The sequence below is a fragment of the Macaca fascicularis genome, chromosome 14, assembly GCF_037993035.2.
Source record: "Macaca fascicularis isolate 582-1 chromosome 14, T2T-MFA8v1.1".
In the NCBI taxonomy this organism is placed as follows: Eukaryota; Metazoa; Chordata; class Mammalia; order Primates; family Cercopithecidae; genus Macaca; species Macaca fascicularis.
The window spans coordinates 99826752-99841211 of NC_088388.1; the positions used below are offsets into that span (position 1 = coordinate 99826752).

Sequence of the window (14460 nt, forward strand, 5' to 3'; positions counted from 1 at the left end):
ATCTCAGTAAAGTTTTCTGAAGAATTCAAATATAATTCATTTGAAGTAATAAGATAGTGGGAAGAAGTCTAGGGAAAAGCCAGCAGAAATTAAGTTTTGAAATTGTGTGAAAATGAAAGTTGTCCTTTTTGTGTTTGCATGTATCTGTTTGCCAAAATTTAACCTTTTGTGAAATATACACACCTACCATATATATAAACCTGGTATATATACGAGTATATATACCTGAACTCTCAAATTACCTTATAGTTTGGCAGTTGCGGACTAGGTTATACTAAGTTGTTTTAAGCTAGTTCTGGGAGAGTATCCTAAGGAAAAACTATTAGATATATAGCTTAGAATTATTCCCATAATCTACTGTGACTTTCACCCTGGAGTCATCATAATTATTATTAGTTTTCATAGGTAATCCTAACAATCTGGAGCAGTAGTAGCAGCCACTTTCTCTTATGGGGCAAGTCCCTGGCTTACAGAAGTTTTCTTTCTTTTGAGTCTAGCTGTGATACGGTTTGGTTCTGTGTCTTCACCCAAATCTCATCTCGAATTATAATCCCTCTGTGTCAAGAAAGGTGATTGGATCATGGGAGCAGTTTTCCTCATGTTGTTCTTGTGATAGTGAGGAAGTTCTCATGAAGTCTGTTGGTTTAAAAGTGGCAGTTTCCCCTATGTGCACTCTCTCTCCTGCCACCATGTAAGACGTGCCTGCTTTCCATTTATATTCTGCCATGATTGTAAGTTTCCTGAGTCCTCCCCAGCCATGTAGGAGTGTGAATCAATTAAAACTCTTTTGTTTATAAATTACCCAGTCTCACATAGTTCTTTGTAGCAGTGTGAAAACAGACTAATATAAGTTGTTATACTGGTGAGGCTAAGAGAAATGAGAGTATTCACTTAGACCAGAAGAGAAGGAAAGATTAAAGACTTGGTCACAAGTTCTGAATCTCAGCCCAAATGTGGTTTGGCAGGCAATGTTAGGATACACATTGATAGACAAGATTAAAGTATAGCACAGATTGGTGCCTGGGTACCTGTGCAATGTCAGAACCCAGGCATGGAGGGAGGCACTGGGAACAGGGGCTGAGTGAGAATTTAAAAGGAGACTAGATTATGGGTCATAACCCCTACCAAGAGTCTGGGTAGTATGGTTAAAGGATAAACAGGAACAAGAGAAAGCATAAAGAAATCCCTCAATGGTAAGCCAGTGGATTCCAAAGTAGGAATTCTTTGCATGTGCCTTGTGAAGAGTCTGGATTAGTGTTTGATTGCTGGAGGGACCAAATTCAGCACAGGTGCTTGTAATATAGACAAGATAGATAAGTGCTGAGGCAGAGATGCCCCTAACCCTATGCAGAGTATCTTCTCAACTTGATAAAAGTTTAATTTTATTGTCATTTTCTTTTGTGGACTGTGCATGTCTTAATACCTAATACTTAATTAGGAACTATGCTATGATATTAAACAACTTTGTAATTACTCAAATAATGTCTAGTAAGCTCTTCCAACTTGGTATGTCTCATATTTGACTAAACTTAAGTCATCTGATTGCGTGGCTTCATTGGGATGCCTTGGTGATAAGATATAATTAAATAATGTAAATGCAAGATTTCAGAGTGTGTTTTCAAGATGACTCTGTTTTTGATTTGTGTTTGGCAATTAAAAAACAAAATCTGACCACAAGGAGGACATTGTGGAGAACCCGACTTAGATACCTCAATGATAACTAAATTTCCATGTATTTTTTATGTGAGGCTTTAGATTACAAGGGACTGTGAAGTATCAGAAGAAGGGTGTAGGCCTCCAAGTACTAGGTTGTATTTACAGTGACATGCCAGTATTCGTCAGTAGGGCTGTGACTTTTTTTCTGTTGATTTATTTAATAGGAAGCCATTTATTGACTTTGCAAGTGAGCATCCATGGAGCCTGAAGCCAGAAATGGAGTGGAAAAATCTTATTTGATGTTGTGGCTCCTAGAAAATAATAACTAGAATTTGTGGTTGCAAATAAAACCAGTATTGCAGACAGAGTGGGTGGCCTATCAGTTAGGGTATTAATTGCCACCAAAGACACCAAGTATCTGGTGGGAGAGTTGGTGTCACTTTTAATAAAACTCGGCCTGTTTTGCTGACATGGTATTTATTGTTTAGGCATACCACAAGCTGATTGTGCTTCTTATTTTGGTTATGTATTAAAGTGTTCTTAAAATTTACCATTGGATACAGCAGTCAGTGTGCTACCTTTGATTTTTTTAGTGTTCGAAAAATTAAGATTCTGTCAGTGTAAATTCCAAGCATAAACAACTGATGTGATGGTCCTTAGATTATTGCATGCTTTTGTAGTATAATGCTGGCTATCACTTGGCTATGTATGTTTATCCTACTCTTATTTTTCTTGGTGTGGCCAGATCTAGAAGCATATGACCAAGTCATCTGCTGGGGCTCATATCCAAGTTAAGTGGTAATGTTTTACTACTTGTTTCCTACTCTGTATGAAATGTCAGTTCAGAAGGTTACTAAGAAAGGGCTTTACAGAGCCTACATCTGTCATCCAAATGGAAAAGTAAGGTTATTGTTGGGGCATCATCTGGACTTATAAAATGTAATTGCATTGGTTCAATCTGGCTTTTATAGACTTTTATAGATTTTTATGTTTTCTTGAAGATATAACAATGTCTAAACTATTACTGCTGACCCCGTTCTCCATTATAGCATATCTGAGGGTGTTATACCAAGTGTCAGGTTCCAACCCAAGCTGAGGACCGAGGGGAGTAGGTGGATGAGTGGCAGGTAGCTGGAAAAAATGCTTGAGGGATCGTAGACAGTTTTGATATGGCTTTACTCTCTCTCTGGGCACGAGTGAGCTGTGGGCGCAAGCAAGCCATGGGCTCAGTCAAGCCATGGGCGCGGGCCTGGGTGTGAGCGTTAGCAGGGTAGTTATACCTTTTACAGACAGTAGTGGCTCCAAGCCAAGCATGCGCTCATGTGAGTGATCACCTAATGCGTCTTGCATGGTTATATAACATGCAGAGCTTTGCGCCTGCACTCCAAACCTGCTGAGTCATGCTGGGCTGGAAGGCCACCTTGGCCTATTCCTGACTAAAGTGCAGCCATCTTCCTTACAGAAGGTCATAAGTGATTTCTGCAGTCCAATAAAGTGATATAGTGTGCTGTTGACATAACTGTATATGTCACTGAATTTATAATCTGTACTGTTTTTTGGGTATGTGTTTTATGCTATTTAAGTTTAAGGAAAGACTTCTGGAAAAAATTTTTAACACAGCATTGTCTGATTATGATATAAATGTTAATTGGATGCAAGAGAGACATACTTTCCCAATTTTCATTGTAGTTTTAAAATATATAAAGCCCAAACTGATCAATTGTTGAAACATTTGATGGTATATTATCTAGGGTTTAAGGTAGTGGCGTTATGTCAACAATGAACGAGCAATTTTAAAAATTTTCTCTCATTCTACTTTTAGACATTAAACAGATCTTCCAGGCAAAAATAGTAGGGTGAATTTAAGCCTGCTAAAAATATTAATCTGCAAAATAGGTATTTTAGACAGTTTAGGAATGTTTCAGGATTTATGATATTGACAAATATAGAAGCTGTCATCATACTTCCTCACTGTCTAGGTATGATTCAACTATTGTATTTGTGAACATTTATACTCTCAGCACGTGTCATAAATAGACTCGAGTAATATATATATTTTTTTGTTCTGAAAGTGTTTTTCCAATATTATGTTGTACAGATAAAAAGGAAACCTATGATAATATTCTTAAACTCAATAATTTGTTAGAAAGTTAAAATTTATATATGAAACTATATTTTGATTGTTCTTTAGTAATCTCATGCTCCAGATGGACAGGAAGGGAGAGAGATTATTATTGAATATAGTCAGCAAAGTTTCATGCAGGTGGCAGGAATTTAGATAGCTAACATAATTCCCCAAAGTATCTTCCGTATCTTTTTATAGTATTTCATGAATCCTAGAATAAGAGTTGCTATGTTTCTCCTTGTAGAGAAAATAGATTGTGGAAATGTATTTTTAAACTCCCAAATTCATTTAATGATCATCTATTTTCAGTCTACTCTGTATTAAGTATTGGTTTTGGAATGTATCTCTGACTAAATCAAGCTCTTGTCATAAAAAATGTTGTTATGGTTAAAATCTGTAATTTTAGGACCAGCTGTTGTATTACATGTTAGTCTGGATCCCCAAATCAGATAATAAAGTAATTGTTATGTAAATAATATTGACAATTAAAATATGAGATATTACAAATAATTGCTGATACTTGAGTATTAGAAATGTGCATGCAACTTTCAGATTTTGCTTAAGGAAAGTCAGTATAAATGGCTCAAGCATTCACACAAACTCAATAACTATTCTGTATAAAGCACAGTGATGGGTGGTGGGGGGAGTTATTTTGTATATGCTTTTTGCCCAATGTGTGGTGTAGAATAGACTCCACAGTTTTCATGGTCTCTTAGGGCATTTTTGGGTCTTGTGCACCAGAAATTCTAACCCTGGCCTTTCATGTCTAGGGAGCTGCTGGGGCGCACTAGGAAGTTTGGATCTGCCTGGCTTGTGTCAGAGGTTTCTGTTAGACTTTGTGGGTGGGTCAGGCAGGGAAGTGACTGGAGATTCCCATCAGCCTGTTCTCTTAAAATACAATTTACATGATAATACCTTGCATTCTTCTACCTTATTTATGGTATTGTAAATTCCTGTTTAAGAAAGCACAGAAAGATCTGCGTTGTGCTAAGCCTAGAAAACTATTAACACAATGCTTTGATATTATTATAAACGAAAGGATTTAGAGGAAAATTTCAGATATGGGCTTAAAAAGTTAGGCCACTGTTACTAATTCATAAAATGAATGTTTAATGTCCTCAACATTTTTTTTTAACAGAACAAATGACAAACATGAGTGTCTTCATTGTACCAAGAAATATGTACTTTTCTGGAACTGAGACTACAACATTTAGAGACCAGTTCATTTTTTGAAGTCCTTTCCCTGAAAAATCAACAAAAAAAAAGAGGAAAGAAAATTTATTGTCAAATTGGGGCCAGTCTCAGAAAACTCCTGGAGGAAGACGAGTTTTTGTTGTGGGGAACCAGACAAGCAATTGCTTTTGCATGTTAAAATGTTTCTTCTCAGACATTGCCATTATAATCAACTATTATCTTACTAAATCTATAAATAGTGTTCATGTGGGAAACAGACCAGAAAACAATTAAAGTAAAATAGAAAACAGCATCGTAAATTTTTAAACAAAAAGGTATAATAGCAAAATGAGAGCTTGTTTTCTTACTTGTAACCAAAATCTGGTTTAAGGCAACTTCATCATTTGCTCTTGAGGTAGGAGGTACCTTAGGGGAAGCCTGTGGACTTCAGCTGTTCTCAGAGGCAATACCCAGGAGGCAGTAAGATACAGCATGGGGCTGTATGAGCCAGTGATCATTTCCTGGGTTGACCAAATGGGAAATTCTAGTGTGCTTCTGCCAATCTAATATTGTTATATTTTCATTTATTCCAAAATAGCTGTTGACAGGCTTCTATGTAGTAGGTATTTATTTAGCCCTTTGGGAAATTTAATAACAAAGGATCTATGTCTTCCTAGCATTTAGACTAGTATGAAAATAAAGCATTTGTAGCATGTTTTATTTTTCATTATGTGTTGAAAAAGTTATAGATTTCGTTAGGATGAATGAAAACTAGCAGTCTCCTATCTTGCCAGTCCCCACTACTTAACTTTAATTTCTCAGAAAGACTATGTTGAACTTTTAGTCATTTCTTGTAATTTTTTCAAGACCATGATTGTCCTGCTATTTTTAAAATTTGTTTTTCAGTTTTAGATATTTATCATTTGCTTCATACTGTTTTCATACATGTCTTTACTTCACACTATTTTATACACGCCTTTCTCCTATTCTCTCGATAATTAAAACAACTTCAGCAAAATCAGTTTTTCATATCATATTGTTGTGATTTTGTACATATTAGTTACAAGTCAGTTACTCAGTTTATTGTGATTGTGTTATTTGTATAACGTTGTTTTCCCAGGAATTAACAATTGACTTGGAATTTTCTTTTTTTAAAGAAACATACTTATTATTACACTCAGGCAGCCCAAACTGACCTACCTCTTGACTTCTTTCTTTATAGACCTGTTATCAATTGCCTTCTAGCACCCAGAGTTTTGTTGACTTCTTCAAGCTCACCAACCAAGAACTTCAGTGGCAGTAGATACCTACCAGAATGATGGAATACTTTCTTTACCAAAAGAAAGCGCAAAAATATAATATACTGTTATACACTCCAGTTAACATATTCTTTATATAATAATTTTTGTTCAACTTACTGTTTTCAAAACTGGAAATGTATTATAACATTAATATCAGTATTTCTGAAGAGATTTCTTTTATCCAAACTTCAAAGAAAAGACCATTAATGTATTTATCAGATTATCCTGAGTCTCCCAGGTAATCCATTGATTTCCGTTCGGGTAGCTGTGAATAAAATCCAATATGAAATAATCATAGGGTTTAACATTTCACACCAGTTTGGCTAGTGTAAGCCTAGTAATTCTGAAAAGAGAAAACAACATTTTAAGTTGGAATATTTAATTGTTAAATGGGAAATATTTTTTATCTTCCTTAATGAGTTCTTTCGATGAGACTCTTGATTTGTTTTTCTCACTTACTTGTCTTTGTTGTTGGCTTTATGCCAGAATTACTAAACTTCTGGTCTCACAGGTTGTTTCCAGTGCTAAAATGGGAAAAGGAAGTGACTAGGAATCTAATAAATAAGGTTGTATGGCCGATGCAGTGGCTCATACCTGTAATCCCAGCACTTTAGGAGGCTGAGGCAGGAGGATCACTTGAGTCCAAGAGTTTGAGACCAGCTGGGCAACATAGTGAGACCCTGTCTCTACAAAATAAATAAGTAAATAAATAAACAAAATTAGCCAGGTGTGGTACATGCCTGTAGTCTTACATACTTGGGAGGCTGAGATGGGAAGATTGCTTGAGCCTGGGAGGTCGAGGCTGTAGTGAGCCAAGATCTCACCACTGCCCTCCAACCTGAGCAACAGAGCTAGACCCTGTCTCAAAAAAAAAAAAGGACATAGAAGAGAAGGTTTATTTGTGTTATCATTTTTGTGACCCAAACATTCTGAATTTGGTTAATTATTCATTTTAAGCATTAGGTATGAAAAATTGATATAGTGAATTACTCTTCCATAATTGCCATTTGGACCTATGCATTTTTAGAGAATATGCTACTATAACCTCCCTTTAATTTATTTGCTTAGTTTTTATTTGTTCCCACAATGTTTCTGAATACTTGATCTTTCCCATTTCAATTTAAATTGCTGTCCTTGTTCAGTTCCTACCAAAAGTAAAGCAATATAGGTACCGATAGTTCAGCAGGCCTCTCAACTTTAATACAGAAACAGATCACTAGGGGATCTTGTTAAAATGCAGATTCTGGGGTGGGGCCTGACAGTCTGCATTTCTAACAAACTCCCAAGATGCTGATGCTACTGGTTCTTCTGACCACACTGAATTGAACAGCAAAGATCTAACATACCTTGCATGTAGAAGTAAAGTTGATCCCTTCAGTATATGGAATCTGTTTCCAATTATCTGTGACACTTCAGCTTCTAGAAGTCAGTGGAAAATTTTGCATTACTGGCTGCTACCAAATACACGAAATAGTAGATTTATTGCTCCTTATAGACTTAAAAATGTTTGATTATTTGTAGTCACTGCTTAAAAATGATTTCAATGCTATATTTATCAATGTGTATGTACATTTTACTTATTAAATATATAAGCTATATCTCTTCCAATGTCTTTGAAGAAAAAATATTGTTGGTACTTGCTAAGCTTTAATTTGTAGCATGCAGACAAACATACATCTCTGATCCATAGCTGTTAGTCATTAGGATCCTATTGTATATTCTTTTATGGTTATACAAACATAAAATCACAGATATACTATATACAAATTAATAACTAGCTTCCTTTTAATGTTTCTTCCTGTGTAATTAGATATTAGCAATGAAAATATTAATGCTTTTAATTTTTTTTTTTTTCCAAACAGCTCAGTCACTAAAAGAATTTGCAAGACTACTCATTGCAGTAGAAGAAGAAAGGCGAAGACTGGTAAGTCTGTTCTGTATTTCTTAAGAATATTGCTTTGTTTCAACATATTAAAGAATAGACCTCCTGAACTAGCGAACTTTATACAAGGCCTTATGATTTGACACATCTACTAATTGTTATATGTATTTTTGGAACGATTTGTGACTATAATGATCATATATTGCTAATAAGATATACCTTTTTTCTAATTATTTTATTTGCTTGGCATATGTAAACTACCTTTATTTTGCTTTCAATTTACTGTTCTAGAGATTAAAAATATTGAACAGACTGCTATTAAGAAACCTATTCTAATTCAGCAAACATTTAGAGGTTATAACAACCTCAGTGTTGTAATACAGACATGTTTCAAATGTTTCAGACAATTCATGGAAAGAGGAACTTACTTGCCAGGTTAATGTTAAAAGGTAACATTTGAGTTGAATCCTGAAGTTTGGGAGAATTTTGCTAGGCTGGGAAGGGTAGGGAAAGCATTCTATATTGATGGATGAATATATGCAAAGGTATTAGAGCATAGTTACTGGTGAAACACCCATTCAAAAATAGAATTTTATGCCCAGTGTTTTCAAATATCTGTGATGTTCTCTGTCTATGATGCAATGTTCTCATCTGTAATATGGGAAAAATAGTAGTATATATCCCACAGGATTGTTGAAAAGCATCTGTAGCAGCACCTGGCACGTAGTGAATACATGTTGATGTTGATAACGATGCTGATAGTTACAGTGAGGGTTACGGACTTCTCTAAGACATTATCTCTGATTTAACTGACCTCACTGTCCACTTGGGGGATTATATACACACATACAGCCATACTTCATTTCTTTGTGCTTTACTGTACTGCATTTTGCAGATAATGTGTGGTTTTTGTTTTTCATTTGTTTTGTTTTTGTTTTCAAATTAAGGGTTTTGGTAACCCGCATTAAGCAAATGCGTTGGCACCATTTTTCTAACAACATGTGTGTACTTTCTGTCTCTGTGTCACATTTTGGTAATTCTCTCAATGTTTCAAATTTTTTCTTTAGTATTATATCTGTTGTGGTGACCTGTGATGAGTGAATGTTGGGGTTACTGTTAGGACTTTTTTGGGACTCCACAAACTCTACCCAAATAAGACTGTGAACATAATCAATAAATGGTAAGTGTATTCTGACTGCTCTACCAGCCAGCCATTCACCCATCTCTCTTCCTGTCCTCAGATCTCCCTATTGCCTGAAACATAAATATATTGAAATTAGGCCAATTAAAATCTTTACAATGGCCTCTAAGTATTCAAGTGAAAGGAAGTGTCATGTGTCTCTCACTTTTTTAAGCCAAAAGGTAGAAATGATTTAAGTTTAGTGAAGAAGACATGTCAAAAGCTGACACAGGCTTAAAGCTAGGCCTCTTGAACCAAATAGTTAGGAAAGTTGTGAGTGCAAAGGAAAGTTCTTGGAGGAAATTAAAAGTACTAATCTATTAAACCCACAAATGATAAGAAAATGAAACAGCATTATTACTGATATAGAGAAAGTTTTAGTGGTCTGGATAGAAGATCAAACTAGCCACATTTCCTTAAGCCAAACCCATTGAGAACAAGTCCCTAACTCTTTTTAATTCTCTTTTTTTTTTTTTTTTTTTTTTTTTGAGACGGAGTCTCACTCTGTCATCCAGGCTGAAGTGCAGTGGCGTGATCTCTGCTCACTGCAACCTCCGCCTCCCGGGTTCAAGTGATTCTCCTACCTCAGCCTTCTGAGTAGCTGGGATTATAGGTGCACCCCACCACACCTGGCTAATTTTTGTATTTTTAGTAGAGATGGGGTTTCACCATGTTGGTCAGGCTGGTCTCGAACTCCTAACCTTGTGATCAGCCTGCCTTTGCCTCCCAAAGTGCTGGGATTACAGGCGTGAGCCACTGCATCTGGCCCAACTCTTCAATTCTATGAATGCTGAAAGAGGTAAGGAAGCTACAGAAGAAGAGTTTGAAGCTAGTAGTGGTTGGTTCATGAGGTTTAAGGAAAGAAGCCATCACCATAACATAAAAATGCAAGGTGAAGGAGCCAAGTGCTGATATAGAAGCTGCAGCAAGTTATCCAGAAGATCTGGCTGAGATCATGGATGAAGGTGGCTATACTAAACAATGGAATTTCAATGTAGACAAAACAGCCTTCCCTTGGAAGAAGATGCCATCTAGGACTTTCATAGCAGTAAAAGAAAAGTAGTCAGTGTCTGGCTTCAAAGGATGGGCTGATTCTCATGTTAGGGGTTAATGTGGCTGGTGACTTTAAGTTGAAGCCAGTGCTCATTTACCATTCCAGAAATCCTAGGGCCCTTAAGAATTATGCTAAATCTACCCTATCTGGGCTCTAGGTATAGAACATGGAGCCTGGATGGGAGCACATCAGTTTACAGCATGGTTTACTGAATATTTTAAGCCCACTGTTGAGACCTGTTGTTCAGGAAAAAACAAACAAAAAAACAAAAAAAACAAAAACAAAAAAAACCAAAGATAACATTAAAAATATTACTGCTCATTGACAATGTACCTGGTCACCCAAGAGCTATGATGGAGATGTGCAAGGAGATTAGTGTTGTTTTCATGTCTGTTAACACAACATTCATTCTGCAGCCCATGAATCAAGGAGTAATTTTGACTTTCAAGTCTTATGATTTAAGAAATATGTTTTTGCAAGGCTATAGCTGCCATAGATTTTGATTTTTCTGATGGAGCTCATCAAAGTAAATTGAAAACTTTCTGGAAAAGATTCATCACTAGAAGTTGATTCTAGTAATGCATGCTCACAAAGAGGTCAAAATATCAACTGAAGTTTGGAAGAAGTTGATTGCAACCCTCATGGATGACTTGGAGAGATTCAAAACTCAGTGGAGTAAGTAACTATAGATGTGATGGAAGATTTAAGAGAACTAGAATTTAAAGTGGAGCCTGAAGAGGTGACTGAATTGCTGCAATCTCATGATGAGACTTAAATGGATAAGGAATTGCTTCCTATGGATAAGCAAAATACATGGTTTCTTGAGATCAAATCTACTCTTTGTGAAGATACTCCTTGTGAATATTGTTGAAATAACAACAAAGGTTTTAGAATACTACATAAACTTAGTTGAGAATGCAGTAGCAGGGTTGACAAGATAGACTTCAACTTTGAAAGAGGTTCTACCATGGGTAAAATGCTATCAAACTGTAATTCATGCTACAGAGAAATTTTCTGTGAAAGGAAGATTCAATCAATGCTACAGACTTCATGGTTGTCTTAAGAAATTACCACAGCCACTCCAGCCTTCAGCAAACACCACCCTGATCAGTTCACAATCATCAACATCAAGACAGGAGCCTCCACCATCAAAAACATTATGATTTGCTGAAGGCTCAGATGATTGTTAGCATTTTTCAGGCATGAAATACTTTTAAATTAAGGTATGTACACCATTTTTTTTAGACAAAACACTATTGCACACTTAGTAGACTACAATTTTACATAAATATAATTTATTTGCACTGGCATCAAAAATTCATGTGACTTTTTAAATTTATTTAGTGTACCAGGAAATTGTAAAGGGACTATATAATTAATTATAAAACCACTAATTCAGATTATGTTTTTTAATTGATAAATCATGAGTATTATATATATATATATGTTTGTTAGGTTTGACCAAAGTCTTCAGTATGTTGAAACAATGAGTAAACAAAAATATTGGCTGGACACAGTTGCTCATACCTGTAATCTCAGCATGAGGAAGATTTACCATATTTAGGAAGATGAATATGTCATCTTGGGAGATTAATGACTATTTGCAGAAAAGAGCCCAAAGAAACATGGATTTTTGAAATGGAACTTCCTCTTGTCTCCTTCTAACTTTAAGTATTGAGTTTTTTCTTTTCTTTTTTTTTACGTTTCTGCTAAAGCCAACTAAAATGCAGTTTTAATGCAACAGAAAAGCACCTGAGAAAATAATGGAAAGTATGTTTCAGAAACTTTTGAGGAGGGTATAGTTTATTCTGTCTCATACGTCTCACACACCTTCCATAATGCAGGATTTTCCATAGTGCTGATTGACACCTGCCATCATGTGGCTAGGAAGAGAACAGCAATTTAATGGCACAAATGTAAGAAATAATCTAAAAGCTCTTTGTACTGACCTTAATAAAATGCTTATTACTTAAAAGGTGAGGATCTGGTATCAATTATTGATATATGCTTTTTAAAAAGTGCATCTTTATTGGAAATGCTAGAATTTTTCCACATAAAATGCAGCAAACACTTCAATGATTTTGGTTAGAAGGTGTCATTGAAAAGGTGTCTTTGTGGTCAGACTCAGATTACCCCTAATACAGAGAGGGGCTTCTAAACCATGTACACTTTGTGGTAACGTCTTCTCAGTTTCTGTACCACTACGGAAACCAGTCTTTTTCTTTAGATCACAGCTGACTTGGCTATGCAAATGCCACCATTTCGTCTTAGGCTGTTCAAAATTAATTTGAACCAATGTTAACATAACAAGAGAACTCCCTGGAAAAGGATGAAACGCTAGGTTGTGGCCTTCTGGAAGAGTTCTAGGGAACCTCTTCTTTGTTATTTGTATTGAAATAGTGAAGTTGACCCTTTTGCCTCCATGCCACTGGAGGTGATAGTGCCACCCCCTAAATCCCTGGAACCTCACCCACCCCCATTTCTCCCTTCTTTGTTTTTTTTGAGGCAGAGTCTCACTCTGTCTCCCAGGCTGGAGTGCAGTGGCGTGATCTTGACTAACTACAACCTCCACCCCCCAGGTTAAAGTGATTTTCGTGCTTCAGCCTCCTGAGTAGCGGGGACTACAGTCGCACACCACTTTACCTGGCTAATTTTTGTATTTTTGTTTTTTTAGTAGAGATGGGGTTTCACCATGTTGGCCAGGCTGGTCTCAAACTCTTGGCCGCAAGTGATCCATCTGCTTCGGCCTCCCAAAGTGCTGGGATTACAGGCATGAGCCATTGAGGCTGGCCTCTCCCTTCTTAATACACTCCCTCTTGCTTGTTCTCCAACCCTATGGGTTTCTTTCTATTCCTCTTCATGTGTCACTACAGGCTTCTTTTGAACTTTATACCTTTGCCCTTTCCTCTGCCTTGAACATCCTCATCCATATCCTGTCATGATTGGCTCCCTCTTGTCACTGAGGCTTCATCCCACATATCTCCCCTGGCCCCCTGCCCTTTCCATATAGCCTTAGTTTAGTCCCCTTGAGTTCTAATATTATAACAGAAATACCTGCTCTCATGAAGCTTGCATTCTTTTTTTTGAGACAGAGTCTCGCTCTGTCGCCCAGGCTGGAGTGCAGCGGTGCGATATCAGCGCAATGCAAGCTCCGCCTCCTGGGTTCACACCCTTTTCCTGCCTCAGCCTCCTGAGTAGCTGAGACTACAGGTGCCCGCCACCTCGCCTGAGTAATTTTTTTTTTTTTGTATTTTTAGTAAAGACAGGGTTTCACCATGTTAGCTAGGATGGTCTCGATCTCCTGACCTCGTGATCTGCCCACCTCTGCCTTCCAAAGTGCTGGGGTTACAAGCGTGAGCCACCATGCGCGGATGAAACTTGCATTCTAAGGGGAAGAAACAAACATTAAACAAATTATGTCTGGTGGTGATAAATGCTAAAAAGAAAAATAATGGAGCTGGTGGGGGATGTTGCTGTTTATGAAGATGCCTGTAATCTCAGCACTTTGAGAGGCCAAGGCAGGAGGATGGCTTTGAGGCCAGGAGTTAGAGACCAGCATGGGCAACATAGAGAGACCCCATCTCTACTAAAAAAAAAATTAGATAGATTTAGATGCCTATTGTATATCTAAGTAGCCTTGTTTGGGGAGCAGCTAGATGTATGGTTCTGGAATTCAGGGGAGGAGCTGGGGCTGGAGATATACATTTAGGAGTTGTCAACATATGTTGAGGCATTTAAAGCTATAAGAATGGGTGAGATCACCCGGGCTAAGAGTGTGAGACAGAAGAGAAAGGGTGGGAGGATAGAGCTCTGAGGTTCATCGAGTCCACAGTTTGATCAGATGTGGTAGAATCAAGGTAGAGTCTAATGTCCTCCTAGGGGACATTAGATCAGTAGGAGAACTGAGAGAAAGCTTTTTGGATGACTTGATCAAAACCTGTTTCTTCACTTGCATATAGTAGAGATGTTTGACCATAACAGACATAGGTTGTGGACCCAGTGGCTGCAGCGTTCCTTAGGACAGAAGGTCCAAATTATCTGGTCCACTTTATGCTCTTCCTTTACCCTCCAATCATTGTCTGACCCCGG

General features: G+C 37.1%; 1 protein-coding gene across 5 annotated transcripts in view; it reads left to right on the top strand.

Moving 5' to 3' along the window:
* Positions 1-14460, top strand: part of ARHGAP42 (Rho GTPase activating protein 42) — a 311494-nt gene that overhangs the window by 100526 nt on the left and 196508 nt on the right. For 3 of the 5 annotated variants that reach the window (XM_005579430.5, XM_045371128.3, XM_065528915.2), the window contains exon 3: positions 8118-8179. In XM_005579430.5, coding sequence (XP_005579487.1) covers positions 8118-8179 — 62 coding nt within the window. Of the gene's footprint in view, positions 1-8117; positions 8180-9204; positions 9318-14460 lie in introns of those variants that run through there. The other 2 variants (XM_065528916.2, XM_045371130.3) reach the window with 2 other exon arrangements.